The sequence below is a fragment of the Polyergus mexicanus genome, unplaced genomic scaffold (assembly GCF_030449975.1).
Source record: "Polyergus mexicanus isolate NDT 795.1 unplaced genomic scaffold, iyPolMexi1.0 SCAF_2, whole genome shotgun sequence".
Taxonomy (NCBI): Eukaryota; Metazoa; Arthropoda; class Insecta; order Hymenoptera; family Formicidae; genus Polyergus; species Polyergus mexicanus.
Genome location: NW_027223322.1, coordinates 4,705,698 through 4,721,707, shown reverse-complemented (window position 1 = coordinate 4,721,707; position 16,010 = coordinate 4,705,698). Strand labels below are relative to the sequence as shown.

General features: G+C 37.3%; 1 protein-coding gene across 2 annotated transcripts in view; it reads right to left on the bottom strand.

Annotated features, from left to right (window-relative positions):
- Positions 1-281: 281 nt before the first annotated feature.
- Positions 282-16,010, bottom strand: part of LOC138944679 (uncharacterized) — a 38,142-nt gene continuing 22,413 nt past the window's right edge. For both annotated transcript variants that reach the window (XM_070315550.1, XM_070315551.1), the window contains exons 3-5: positions 11,186-11,304; positions 6,703-6,796; positions 282-3,245 (exon numbers count right to left, since the gene is read on the bottom strand). In XM_070315550.1, coding sequence (XP_070171651.1) covers positions 3,078-3,245; positions 6,703-6,796; positions 11,186-11,304 — 381 coding nt within the window. In that variant the 3' untranslated portion in view covers positions 282-3,077. The remainder of the gene's footprint in view (positions 3,246-6,702; positions 6,797-11,185; positions 11,305-16,010) is intronic.

The following is a 16,010-nucleotide window of genomic DNA, read 5'->3' as shown; positions in this document are numbered from 1 at the left end:
TTTACGCACAAGTTTTCATTATAGTAGAATTTTCGACCGCTCGTTCGTCGCGTTCATTGCTTCTAAAAAGTAAACAGAGATGGGCAATATAGAAATATTTTTTAAAATAGAAAATAAAAATATCTGGGTAAGCTGTTTCTGAAGTAAAAATAACCAATGTAAAATAATTATTTGTATGTTAATTAAAATTGTATATAAAATATTTAATTGATTTTACAAATTAGGATATAAATATATCAAATTTAATTTTTCGTTTTAAATAAAATTAATTTCTACTCCTACATATGAATAAATGCTTAATATTCAATAATCTGCGTTTGGAATGTGTTCACCGTTATTGAAAGAAATATTTCTGCCATTGAAACTCTTATATATTGTAGAAGATCGATTCGAATCGTGTGATGTAACATGGATAACATTGACAATATTGGCGAAAAAAGCGCTAAGTAACAATAAATTTACATCATTTAAACGCGACATAAAATCGTAACTTTACTCGCTAACACAAATTAATCTCGTATTTATAAATATAATATAGAAAAAGAAAGACTCTCGTTGTGCAAATCTTGAATATCTTACATTTTATCGATGATGGCTCTTCCTGTTTTCTTTCGACTCGTAGATAGCCATTTTTTATTTCGAACGAACGATCGGCGAGCACTGACTTAGATTTTACCGGGATGCATCGTGTGACTGGTGCGAGCGACTTTCTACTCTTTAGCAAAAATAAGTATCGTGTTATGCGTTACAACACCGGCTCACGATGATCCTATATGTAAGGTAACGTAAGATAAGAGAGATCTCTCGCTTTGTGTCCGGCGTCGGTGCAGCGAAGCTCTCATTCTCTCGCGGGGCTTTCTTCTTTCCTTGAGCGACGTCCGTCGGCGATGGCTCAAAGAAAGGGGCGCGTAACAAGCTTTGAAATACCTTGTAAGCCGGCTACACGCTACATAGCTATATATACTGCTTATAAAGCCTGGACCGGGGAAACGATATTTATAACCAGCGTTCTCTGACACGGGCCCCGGCATATGAAATTTTCCATCCCTGCGAACCATCAAACTCAAAATGCAATAACTGTCCATGGGCAAAGATACGATCGAATAAACCAATTGATAACTAAAGTTATAAATCAAGTGAATTCTTAATCTTTTCGGAGTCATTAATCTATATATTCAAGAATTAAAGAGACAAAGCAAACTTTTATATATTATGATAAATATCGAAGAGGGAGAACAATATATTTTTTGCTGATAAAATCTTTTGATTATCTATTTTTTTTTTTTAATTTATGTGAATTCATATTGTAACGAAATTAAATTATAGAAACTGAACAATTTGTTATTTCAGAAAACTGCCAATTGACAATGTGGTGTCGTGCGTTGCGCCAAGACGTTTGAATCTCTTTTCTTTTCTTGTATCTTAATCGCTTGATTCTATAGATTCTTTTTAAATGTCTTTTGGACTCTACATATATGTCAACATGTAGATTAAGCGTGAAATGGGGCTGGAAATATCGTTTCGCGTCCGGCTCGAGCTTTCAATATCGCGTTCAGTTTTTGCGCTCTGACTCGTAATAATTGTCAGGTACAGTGCTCGTCAACGATGGCTTTGTGTTGGCACATATAATTCTACGCTAGGCAACTGAATCGTCATGAATTCACCGAGAAAAAGCCTTAGTCGCTTATTAATCTCGACGAAGCGGCGGCGGCGGTGGCGGCCATCGATGCGTCGATGAGAAGCAGTGTACCTTGTTAGATTGAAAGAGATTGCATTATCGCGATCTCGGGTTATCGCGTTGAAGAAAGTTGCAAGTGACTTATGTGCTAGTACTTTGGTAAAACAGTTCCCGTATCTTCCCGATCAACGTCATCCCGTTTGTATACTCTTCTTCGCTTATAGATATACGCATCGTTTATCGCGATCTTCATTAAGAGCTAATTAATTCGATCTAAATTAAGGACTATTTTTGGACGTTTTGGCTCTGTCGCGCAGGGCCGTCACACGCTCGGCTTTGGTATTTCGTTTCTCCGCGATAATAACGATTCGATCTTCATTTTTCTTCTTACCTTTTCAAAGTGTGCCGCTGTCAGGTCTTGTTTAATCTCGAATTCATTGACATACGAAAATGACGTGTCTTGAAAATTCGAGATAACAGAGATACCGGTGTAACCCATTAAACCGCTAATTGAATCTTGACGTAGGCTTTAGTAAACAAATAAAAATTATACAAGTCGTATGCCGAAGCAAAATATATATATATATATATCTGTATATTTTGCTATTTTTAAAAAATTTGTTTACCAAGAGATTCTATTAAAGGTTTATCTTTCGTAGAAGAAATTCTTGCGTGAGAGAAATATCTTTATTAATGTGTATAAAGCTATCCTTGTTTCCTCATAACTACTCTATCTTGATATTTCTCTTCCGCCTCTTCATTTCTATAATCTCTTATTACCACGAGCTAATGTTGATTTTGCGCGAATTAAAGCTTCCCCCTTCACACCCAATTTTGATTATCTTCCATCCTTATAACGTCTTGTGAGAGAAATGTAGATGCCGTTCCAATTACGGTATTTATCTTTCTTCTCACGCGCTTTTTATTCTTTTCCCTCCGTACTTCTTACTTTTTTGCATTTCTGTCCGCATTTTTTGTCTACGCCTTATTTTCTACTATATTTCCTTTAGAAGCAAATAATAAATGAAATATTTAACACGGGCAATTTAGCGATCTAATGTTACACAAATACTTCTGCAAATACAGAAAGTTCTCCATCTCACAGACGATTCGCGATCAAATATCGCGATCCGTCATATCGTAAAGGCCGTTTACCGACCTAACCTGGAGTTTCGGGATTTCCGAGAATTCGCGATCGATCTCGCGCCCAAGAGCGACTTCTTGCCAGCATTCATGGAGCGGCGGATGTAGCGCTTCCTCGCGCGATACATTTATGCGGAAGGGCATCTGTGTCCCTCTTTCTCTCTCTCTCTCTCTCTTTTCCCGACGGCCCCTTGCCTCCCAACTATGTGTAATGCTCGCAATCCCCACACTCGGAGAGCGTGGGTGTGGACGGACACTAGGTGGGATTCGGGTCCTCGTATGCCTTCTCGTAGTCCCGTCGCCGTATCACCGCAAAGTGGGTCATCTGGAAAGAGTTAGTCTTCTTGCAGCCGCGCTCCAGCGTGCCTGTCATACTGTAACCCATGTTGAAGTCGCTCGACGAGACGTTCGACGTGAGGTACAGCTGTAACAGAGCGGCAAGCAGATCGATGTGATATCATCGCGTTGCTCTCGCGTAGAAAATTCGAGAAGAAAAAGGGAGAGAGAAAGAGAAAATTTTATACTCTCGCGATACATCTCCGCGCACGGTTTAACATTTATAAAAATTTAATGATAATAGTGATTCTATTATAATAATATATAAAACGAATAATGAAGTAAAAAGAGAGAAATATTTCTAATTATATATTTTTTGCATACTTGTACATTTTATTTCTCTGACTCTCTGAAACACGAATTTATACTTGTTTCTTTTTATGCGTGGAAAAGCACGGCTAAAAACATTCACCTAGATCTCTTAGTCGGATTATTTGTTATTAAAAGTTAACGAGTGGTGGAAAAAAAAATTACCATAAAACATGTCCGTGTTAATTAAAACGTTCCGGAACTCCTTTAGTAATTTACATTCAAAAATATTTTGTAACTCGTGTTTCTGTGTTATTTCTAGAAATAATATTTATGACACAATCTGATGAACTCCGATGGATAGAATACAGAGGCAAAAGCCCGAATCCGCGCCAATTTCTAACACGACATCGATCGATGTTTCTTTTATTTTTATTTTTTTTTTATTCAAGTTCTGAATCTCTTCATCAAAATTGCATGCGCGACAGTTATAGCCGCGGATACGCGTGTATTATTTGAGCGGTGGTTCGGGCAAGCAACCTATTGATACACATTTTCGGTATGCATTCGGCAACATGTACAGAAGCTGCTGTACATGCTACAGCTTTCGGGTTTTAGTACGATCATAAAATCCCGCGGTAACTCTATACGGCTCCTCCGTTGTCGGGGTGCACAGTGGGTGCACACTTTAACATTTGGTACGTATGTACGTATGTCCGAACTTCTCTCTCTCTCTCTCTCTCTCTCTCTCTCTCTCTCTCTCTCTCGCAGAAAAAGTCTATTCGCGACGTGACTTTTCTCCCGCTGGCTCAATAAACGTCGCGAAAACGCGTCCCCGAGGCGTGCCACTAACACATGTGAAACGCCTTCACGCCTTTTGTCGGCCGACAGTTATCCTCCGAAGCTCTTATTCCAGATTCCCGTATTTGACTCTTCAGAAAGCGGAAATTGAAAAAAGTCAAAGGCTATGAACTAATATGTTTTCAACGTGTAAGAGTTAATCGGCGTAATTGTAACGATGAGTGAATGCGAAGTTTTTTTTTTTCCTTCAATAAAAAGATTAACGATTGCGATGAATTGTATTTTTTTAATATATGTTGCCGACAGATATGCGATTATGACGGTGAATGTTTAAGTAACGTAATAATTCCCTGTGATAAATTCGATAACTGTTATTTTGTATGCTTTTGATATGAAATTTATTGTCAGAAAATACCGCAGCATCACGCGGTTACGCGCATTTTGACAACATGCCAAAGAGAAATATATATTATATATTTTTTTACAAACGTCAAGCGATTTTGTTAACTCACATCGGGATGGACATCCGTCGCGAAAGGGGAACGAATTTTTAATTTGTTTAATTTGCTTGCAAAAAACGCGCGACCTGTTTTTTCGTAACTGCGGAAACGCAAACGGCGAACGCGCGCGCGTTATTATATAAAGTTTTCCACGTTGCTATATATTTATTTAATTATTCCTACGTTTTGCTTCCGTGCCTTGTGATAGAAGCATCGAAAAAAAAAAAAAAATGCACGCGTGTATTCACTGCGATATTTATGCGGAGACGCATATGACAGAGATTCGTTGATCGCAAATTTGATACTGTGAAGCGACTGCGTCGCAAGCAAAATTATTACGCAGAGACAAAGTTCCTTGTAATCCGACAATCTGCAGATTAGCCGGGCAGACTGCGAGCTCCCGATAAAATGTTTGTCACAGCTTTTGAAAGGATCATGCGAATATTATTCTTCCGAGACCATTATTAAGTATCGTGAAATAAAACACACAAAAAATTTATAAAAGAGAATTAAAATTTATTTTTGTAATAAGAATTATATATATCTCTAATTTACAACATATACAGGGTGTCTGACATGTAAGTAGCCAAACGAAAAGTGGAGATAGATCGGGTCAACCTGAAGCGAAAAGTCCTATACTATTTTGCTAATTTGCAATAATTATTATGCTATTAATTAAAATGTCTGAGCCAATGAGCGCGTGGGAAGCGGTAGGCCGGAATCGATAGAAATGTAAAATGGCTTATTTGTTTATGTCTCTTAGCGTCGGAAGTATCAGCTGAGCGAGAGAGGCGGAATCACGCATCGAGTGACGAGCGATATCACCGCGCCGAAAAATAATTATCCTCTCGAATTGTTTTTTCGATGGCAAGACAATGATGCCCTATCATTTCCACACCACCTTGCGGTAGATAGCTTGGTGCGCTTTTTTATAGTAGTTTCCCCTGTAGGCCTAATCAACTCTCAATATTTAATTAATGTAAAAATTCGAAATGTCGTCCTCCTTCTCGTATGCATAGTTATCTACCGCAAGGTGGTGTGGAAATGATAGAGCATCATTGTCTTGCCATCGAAAAAACAATTCGAGAGGATAATTATTTTCCGGCGCGGTGACATCGCTCGTCACTCGATGCGTGATAATTATTTTTCGGCGCGGTGTCGCTCGCCACGTGACTCCGCCTCTCTCGCTCAGCTGATACTTGCGACGCTAAGAGACATAAACAAGTAAGTCATTTTACATTTCTATCGATTCCGGCGTACCGCTCCTCACGCATCTCACAATCATTGGCTCAGACATTTTAATTAATAACATAATAATTATTGCGAATTTAGCAAAATGGTATAGGACTTTTCGCTTCAGGTTGACCCGATCTTATCTCCAGTTTTCGTTTGGCTACTTACATGTCGGACACCCTGTATAAGTGTAAAAACAAAGATATATATATATTAAAAAGTTAAAATTGAATTAAAAAATAGAATTGAATTAATAGAACTGAAAAATTGAATTTTTAATAAAAGAAAACTTTTATTTGATTTATCTATCTATATTTATAATATATTTATGGACATATTATTACTGTGTTTGTGTGAGAGGGAAGAGGAGAATTCTAATTTTAGATCAAGGTTAAATGATGAAAGTATAGAAAAATATAGCGTAGTGTAATTTTTTGGAAAAGGTTAAAGATTATTTCTCTGCTTACGACAAGCTTGCTCCGCGAGTTTATTTATAATTAACGGGAGCCAATGAACAAACTTTGATGAAATTTACGAAGGGATCATCTCACAATTTGTTATATTTTTCATTAATAGCAATATAAGATACAGCATTTCTGAAGTTTTACGAATTAGAAGGTGATACATCTTTTGGCACGGATTATCTTTTGATAAGCAGATCAAAGATAAAAAAACTAAATCGGAAATTAACAAAAAGTATAAAGTAATTAAAGAATTAATTTAATAAATTTAATTACGCATATGGATTATATAATTTTGTACCTTAAAATCAGGATCGGTCGTCATCCTCTTGAACGAGCCGATAATGTAAAGCGTTCCCGTGCCCGTGTCTACCATCTTTGCTTGAGTACTGTACCTGAAACACAATTACATCGCGGATTAAAATATTATAATAATGCGATTAAAATTTCATATTTAAGTTAGTAGAAGAACCTAGATAAAAGGAACAATATCCTAGATATTTAAAAAATAAAATATCCTAGATATTTTATATATGTGTGGAATGAAAGAAGAAAATATCGAAGAAAGTACAATCGATTTTGATACGCCGAATATAAACAAAGAGCTATCAATTCGTCGTCTTAGCTCGCCCCCTTTTCGTTTTAACGTTTTTCGATGTAACTCTCGAGGAGAAAATCGACCCTCAAGCGCACATCCTCGATATTCTTACTCAAGCAGGGGTGGCGAGCCATTGTGTATGCGTACAAAAAGCGCTCGTAAGGAAGCGATCTTACCGTTTGCTATCCTCTTGTAAAAATTCGCGAAGGCTGTTTATATTATCTCACTTTTTGTAAAGAGAAAGGGAAGCTATTTTTTAATTATATTATTTTGTCTCTTCTCGCAAAGTCCTTATAATTCTGTATTATTGTAATGATCGAAAAAAATTGTTGATTTTGTCAAAATGCGTGCGGAATTACAAGTATTTTCAGATGGTGAGATTTTTGATGTAATTGAACCTTAAATGCCGATTTGAGACTTTTGAGGGCCATCTGATCATTTTGAATGCGCATTGTTAGGTTAATTGACGATCGTCGTTAGTTACGTACCCATGTCTTTAGACTACGATCTTCATCGAAGCGATGAACGAGGGGGGAAATTGCGGAGGGAGAGAATGGGGAAAACTAGGGGGAATTCCGCTCGACTGGTGACGAAAGATGTTGGGCTGCCCCTTTAATGATAGAGAGAAGAGATAGTATATACGATAAAGTACATTCCATTATAGTATTTTACAACGAATTTTCTGCCAAATTTTTACTAAAAAAGAAAGAGAGAGAGAGAGAGAGATATGTAAATAATTTTTCCTATAATTTTAATCATTTCAATAAGAAAACGGTTTTTATAATAATATTCTTAGATTAATAATGTTAATAAAGTGAGCATACATTTATATTATTTGTACGTTTTTATACAAACTATTCTTTTTCAATCAAGAAAATTTATTATTAATATTATTTTTCTTTCAAATCCTCATCAAAAATAGTATTCTATAAAATAGTATTCTATTCTATTCTTGACATATGTATCGAAAGTTATATATATATATATATATATATATATATATATATATATTTTTTTTTTTTCATTTTTGAAGAATATATTTATATACGCGAAAGTATTGTACATTTGAGTTATTATAGATATCATATTTTTAAAAGATACTCTTTCACTGTTCTTTCAATGTTCAAATTGATTATATGCATTCGCGAATCAAGCGAATAAAAATAAAAATAATAAGCATTATAAAAGTTGTTGGTAAAAGAAGTAAGTGTCCGAGAAGAGAGACAGTTTTTTCCTACAAAGAAAGAAAAAGAGAAGAGTAAAAGATAGGGGCGGAAGGAGAGGAAGGAGAGAAAGGGCAGCAGAACTCACCAACATCCGCGCACGGTCGACTCGAGGGGCTTATTCCGGCAAGGATGCCGCTCGAGGACCGGCGACGATCATTAAAAGTTTAAACGGCCCCTATTGAAGTGAGCGTCGGCGAATCCGACACTCGGCTCAAAATCCGCGCCGAGTTGCTCCGACTTTGCTTCTCCGCGAAGGAGAAGGGAAGGGCGTGCAAAAGAAAATGCGAATTGCCGAAGGAAAGCACATAGATATCGCTTGCTTTATATAGATAATGTGCATAGTAGCTAATCGATGCGCTCTCGTGATGATATTTCTCGATCCTTGACCTCTTAGTTATTACAATGCGCAATGATATCGATAATCTCGAATATTAACTATTTTTGACATAAATGTAACAACTGAAAAAAATACTAAACTAAGTGCCACATTCAATACATATACCTACATATTCACACACGCGCGCGCGCGCGCGTGCATACCCCCCCCCCACACACATATTATATGTATATGTATATTAACTTGATTAAATTTGTCCAATCAATTACTATTTTTATAATAAATGTTTATTAATTAAGAAAGAATTGTGTAACTTAGCGAAATTAAATATTATAACTAATGAATGCTTTTAATAATAATATATAATAAATGTGCATTAATTAAAAAAGAAACAAATTATAATGTAATGTAAGAACGCTTTGATATATGTAAATATTCATTAATTTATTAAAATGAACAATAAACTGAATGAGATTGAATATCAATTAGTAATATCACATATATCAATTAGCGATATTAATTGCATAGATAATTAGTGTGCATTGTAGTATCGATACTCTCGAGATATTGTTTATTTCTGGAGTATGCATTGGTTCATTATCGATGAATTGATAGCGCTCACCGCAACGTATCTGTCGAGTATTCTCGATCGGTTTGGATTTGATTGCAATCGATTGCATCGAAGGTCGAAGTCCCCGATGAAGATAAATGAGCGAGATTTTCTCGACCAACGGCCTGGTACGTACTGTCGTCGCATTTCAACCTGTCGTAAAAGCTTTTGTTGACCAAGCAACGACGAGGATCGGCATAAAATAGCGATCTTCGGGGTTCGGATCGATCCCAATGTAACCAAGTCCCCGCTGTTCCAACATTGAGTTTGGCAAACCTTTGTTGACCAGGTAGCGATTGGAGTTTGGAATAAAGTAGCGGTCTTCGAGATTCGAATCGACTTAGATATAGATATCTTTAACTATGAAGATTTTTGTTGACCAAACAACGATTGAAAATCCGTATAACGATCTTTGAGATGTCGGTAGACTTCGATGTAAACTATCTGGAAATTTCAATAGAGAAGAGATTTGTGTTGGCCAAGCAACTATCTTGGAGATCGAAATCGAGTTTCGCTCTTCGAGAATCGAACCGAGAGTAAACCGAAGTCTGTCAAAGGATATGTGAAGGGGGAAAATATAGTTTGTCTTCGGCATTTCGTTACATATACACACACAACACACACAGACACAGACAGAGAGAGAGAGAGAGAAAGAGAAAAAGAGAGGATAACACGAAATATACATATTTGTCCACGATTCACTGCCTTTGTACATCGGGTGTTTGCTAAGATCGCAGTGTATCTAGTAACTCGACTTCATTTCAGCGGGAAGACGGAAATGCAGACACTCCGCAGTAGCCGAGGGATATTTAGGCAAGTTTGGTCGCCTTCGCAAAGTCCGTTCAATCTTGCGAAGACGTATATGCTCGATGCACCATGCTAAGGATGCCCCGAAGCCAACTTTGACCATGCATTAATCGACATAAGACTTGTGGGGTACGGTTATAGTGAAGTTTCGATACGAATTCTCTAAATATTTTATTTTAGGAAAGGATATAATAATCAAGCTTTAGAAAATTATTTATAACTTAGCGTATATAAAGTTCCTTTTTTAATATTAACGTGCAATTTGAGTACTTTTCTAAAAAAATATTTTCCGCGTTATTTCTTGTTTCGAAATAATGGAAATTGTTATATGTATATATGAGATTTTATAAAATGAAAAGATGAAAATAAAAATTATCTTTTTTCTACTAATAATAGTGACACATATATTTTATCAATAATATAATCTAGAATCGAGATATTTAAATATCTTATATTATTCTCTTGTTAATATTAATTAGCATGCAATTAAAATAAACATTAGCCGAGAGATATCGTGCAATTTTGTCGCGAAGAGGGAATGTAGGATGTCCCCGCAAGATTAAAAATACAACATTCGACATGGAGCGTTATAAAACGTGCGATTTTATCGCGTGGTAAACCTGCTTGCCGATTCGTCTCGAAATTTATCATGGCTTTCAGTATTCGCGAGAGAAGACAATGGGGGCGTCTCTTTTCTCTTGTGCGCGCGATCGAACGGATCGCTATAAATCGTCAGCTTCTTATCGACTTCGACCGCCGCGACCAGCGACCTTAAACGGCGCCGAAATCTATGGACGCTGGAAAGTTGGACGAGCCCTAGTTTCCCAAAGTGGTACGACACGGGGGAAGAGGAAAATCTCGTTTTACCCCGTTATACGGTATTCCGTCTCCGTTCGCTATTCGCCTTTATCCACTTTACGTATACGGTTTGTTCTCGAGCTCGTTATCTCGGCGCAAGGATAACGCGACGCGCATTCTGGACCGTTAGAATTCAGGACGCGTCGTAAACGTGGATATGGATGATGATCACCGCCGGATATAAATAAATCGATAAGAAATATTGATTACATTGCGACAATATTATGCGAAATTATCGAATAAAACACAAGATGTTTAATATATTGATATTTTTATATTTTTCCAACGATTAATATATTTTTAATTTTACAGTGCGAAATAAGTAAGTTTTTTTAACGGCTCGCTTACCTTCTTGTTCCAGCGACTTCGACGACCTTGCACCGACTCCGACTCCACCAGAAAGGCGTCAAGGTCCAGTAGGAACTACTCGCACTTCTCGCCCAGCCTTCCTCGGGGAACAGAAGGACCTGCGACACAAACGGTGAGTCGACCTTCGATTATTTCATTTTCCTTTTTTTCAGAAATTTGTTTCGGATGTATGCGTCACATCATGTAAATATTGCACAACAAAAATTTTATTTTTGTAAAAAGAGGAAGTTTTTTAAAATATCAAATTAAATTAAACAATACCGCAAATTAAATATAACCATTAAACAAACTATAGATCAACAGAATTTTTGATACAATTGCCGTGATATTATAATGTTTAAATTGTTTTAAAAATATAAATCACATATTAATTATGTGATTTGTGGATTTTATTTCCAATTGAACAAATTTTGTTTTTTCCGAGAGCAACTTTTTTTCCTCTCGGTATAAGATAATAAAACGCGGCATGTCGATAGAGAGTAAGCTCGCTATAGCGCATTCTCGAGTAAAGTAGACAGGATCGGGAAAAGGCTTCGTCGGGACTTTTTCGCGGCGCCTTTCGACGGGTTCGAGGTTTCTCGGGGAAGATTTGCTGGGGCGAGATTCTTTGCGAAGGAAGGAGGAGGTCTTCCTATCGAACGTATCTTTTGCGGAAAAAAAAATAACTCTATCTTCTTCCACCGTTCGCGTCCCACCCCCGTGATCTGGTTTCCGTCCTTCGCGCCGCTTTCTCAAACCTCTCCTCCTCAGCTATGTGACCGAAATATTGAAACGGAACTGAGAAAGCGCATTTCCTTCTCTCGCGTGCGCGAGAAAGAAGGAGGAGGTATGTCTTCCCTTCCCCCCCCCCTCCCTCCCTCTCCTATTCCTGCAAAACTTTCGCACGCGATGTAAGCATCCGTCATTCTGGGAGGATTTTCTATACGGCGAACGTGGATAAATCGTTCTTTAATTGATACACATATCTCACGGAAAATGTGTAAGTTTGTTCTTCTTTCTCTTGGCAGTTTGTTAGAAATGCAACGAACAAGTTGCAGACATTTTTCTTGCCCAGATTAAAAAAAATTAAAAGCATGAGAAAGTACTTCTAACATATAAATGAATCTATTTATAATCGTAAATTATTATTTCTCGATAATAGAAATCAATTTTTTTTTTTTTTTTCATTTCTACATTTTATTATTTTTCGTTTACACATTCTCTCTTTTACTCTTGCATTTCACTCGAAAATAGAGACTGTAATAAATGTTACACATTATTCTCTCATTGTTTGCCATCTTGAGTTTAATAATAGTTTTATGGAAAATTCCCCTGAAATAACAAATATCTTGGGAAGCCACGTGAAATTTCGCTATCTCGCTATAAATCCAACAGAATCGCGTAGCGAGGCGAATATTTCGCTTTATCAACACAAACCGTTTCGCTTCTTCATTACTACTTGCCGGCGTCTGCAAAGTTCTCTTGGCAACGGTCTCGCTGGCATCCCAGATATTCCACGTTAACCGTATATTTCCATCAAAATTATGATATGTCGCAAATTGCCGTCTGTCAGCAAGAATGCGCTTTCTTCCCCTTTCAAGAAGGGAAGGGTAGTAAGATGAGAAGAACATACAGCGATATCGAAAGGGCGAAGGGTTGGAAGAACTCCTCTCTAAAATCGACCACCCCCCCCCCCCTCTCTCCCTTTCAAGTTACCGCGAGATAGCTCGTTGCCAAAACTTCTTGATTCGCAGTCCCGGAACAACGGAACAGTCGGGAACAGAGACAATTTACCCTTCGAGGAAGAGAAGAGAGAGATATGGAAGCGCGATTTTATCGGATCCCGCGGAATTGCATTCCAGCCACGTAAACGGGAATATCGAGATTCAGATGAACCCTCCATCTCATCCTTCCAATCCTTCGTTCCGGTGCGGATCGAGAGTGACGCAACAAACTCGCGATTAATGTCCGTTTGCTTATTCTGTTTTTTTTTTCCACCCTCGTTTCCAATAATAGAGCCAAGTCAACGCGCAATAATGCAGTTTTTGGAACTACATTACATTTTGATCGCCGAATCCGTCGAATATACAAATGACGTTGTGCAAGAATAAATGTTGATCTTCCAAGTAATAGTCTTTGAAGAGAAGAAATGTTATTTAATCTATTAAATTTGTTTCTTTCTGTTTAATTTCAGAAATACTATGTACAGAGTTTATGTTTAACTTAATTTAATTTAAACATTAATTTTTAAACGGTTGTCTATGTAATTCTTACGATACGTCATAGAATAGTTTTTAAAAGATTAAAATGCTAAGTTTTTCCTCTTTTGTCGATTCAGTAAATACATATAACTCGTTCTTCACATTTTCTGGATTAACTCTGGATGAAACTTTGTAATTGTTTTCTCCAGTATAATTTCTAGCTCGAAAGTATGTATTTTTATTGCTACCTCGACTTAAATGAAAGTAATACGAGCGTTGAAAAATACAGAATTTTATGTTTGCAAGCCAATAATTTTTCCAAAGTTTTCTGCGTTAATTAATTTTTACATAGGATTGCGCGCGTACACATTAGCGACCGTACAGTGAAATCGAACACAGCTTTTCAACGCGGAAAATCTATCCCCGCGGCAATAAAGTATGTATAAAACTGGAAATACAATTCGCGATATAAATCTTCGCGACTAGCGCGATTATTTGCCTGCTCGCCTGATCAGACTCGCATGATTACGTTCGTATTTTGCAGTGTCGGTTTCCCTAGTGTTTCTCTCTCTTTCTCTCTATCGACTCGTTACCGCAGCGGCCAATCGACCGTGCACCATGGCCGAGTTTACTGGCCTTTAATAATGTTTCGCGAATCATCGAGTTGCATTACGGAGTAGCGAGATCCGCTTTTGCAGTCCGATCGGTGAAACAGTCATTATTTAGTATTTTATGCTGCGGTACATTATAACGCACATATAGCTGATGCTATACTATGATTGTTATACATATCTCGCTGTAATTAAAACGCAGTTTTTTTGCAACATGTTATATGGCTTGCTGTGTAATTCTGCTATTTTACGTATAATTATTTAACTTTGAATATATAATTATTTTATTATTTTAATTATAATTCTTTCCGCTTATAGTCATTATTAAAATGCAAATAATGATGACTTACGCGTTAGCGTATTTCAAAATTCACTTATCTGCTATTTCGAAATAAAGAGCTTATAATTTATTTCTTGATAAAAACTTTTTAAAGTAGTTAAATAGTATAGTCAAAAGCTTTAAAGCTATAAAAAGCGCAAAATATTAACGTATATTACGGAATGTCTGGCTGCTCTCAAGTCAGATGTATCGAGATATCGAACGAAAACTGATTGGGGCCCAGGTTCCAACTTTGATTGAGAATGTTTAAAGCCAGCAATTACGTATATTGCCATGGAAAATATCGAAGCGAGTCTTGGCGTGGCTAATATCCGCCTTTTCGTCGCTTTTAATAAGCAGGGATTGCGCGGGGATCTCGCAATTTCCGCTTTCAATTCGCTCGAGCGCGGCCGAATCGTAAGGACGAAGTCCGGGTAAAATAAAATAAAAGCGAACGACCGTACGAAGTGGAGCAAAGGGCTGCGAGAGTAAGGACGGAATATAAACAACCGAAGGGACATGGGGCAGAATTTCGGCGGAAGTTTCCGCTCTCTTTTCTCCCGTCTATTTTTCTTTCGAGCACCCTTTTTTCCCGCGCGTCCCGTTTCCGCGTAATTCTCACCCGTATATTTCGTAATTCCGGCAACGCATATTTGGCCTTTAAAACTGCCAAGACTTTTCGGAAAATTTATCTTTTTCGCACGAGTTAATAAATAAAACAATAAACAGAAATAAACAAGAGCTTTAGCCTCGATAACGAAGATACATAAAATCTGTAAACAAAGTTCATTAATTTGGATTTAGAAAAGAATAATTACGCTCTGCGTATAAGATATCGCACAGAGGGATACATGTTACGATCGTAATTTTTGTCTTTCTTCCCCCATATAGAGAAGAACAATCAAACAAATTCAATCAATTTTCGCGGCTCGGAAATAATCAGAAAACGATCGCGAACTTGTGTAATGATCCTTTCCTGTTAAACATGCAAATTTATCGGCGTTTGCACCGAACTGCCCGGAGGTGTCCATTAACGATTTATATTGCCCACCGTGGTTATAGTTTCGTCGTGAAAATACAAATTTTTTTTTTTTGTTTGCGCATCGCGTTGCATCGTTTTTATTGGAAAGCCAATTATAGCGTGATAATTATGCAAGGAATAAATTTGGCAGAGTTATCAAGAGGGAATTAATTATTAATAGCGGGGCTTAAAAATAAAATTGATTGATCCCTATCTGACATTTATTTATCTACATCAAGCACACGTAGATATTACAAAAAACTCCTTTACGCAAGACGTAGCAGTCTTCTCTGATGTATCCTGCATAATTAAGATTGAAAGAAAATTAAGATTTACAAATTTAATTTTTTAAATTCTCTCTAGGATTAACTTGGCCGAGGCATCGAAAAAATGCGCCCGCGAATCGTTTGATTAATCTCGTTCTCGTAAATCTCTTTGTCACTCTTGTCACGGTAAACGGAACCGGAGCTGTCGACAAATGCGTCGATTTTGATATTATGCGCGCGATTCGCGTTTATATCAGCCTAAATGACGCTGAATAAGTCAGATCGGATAAGTAGATCTCACGCGCGGCTGCCATCGTCACCGCGACTTCCTTTTCCTCTCTCTCTCTCTCTCTCTCTCTCTCTCTCTCTCTCTCTCTTTTCATCTCGAGTGTTCGCTCTTCAGTAAT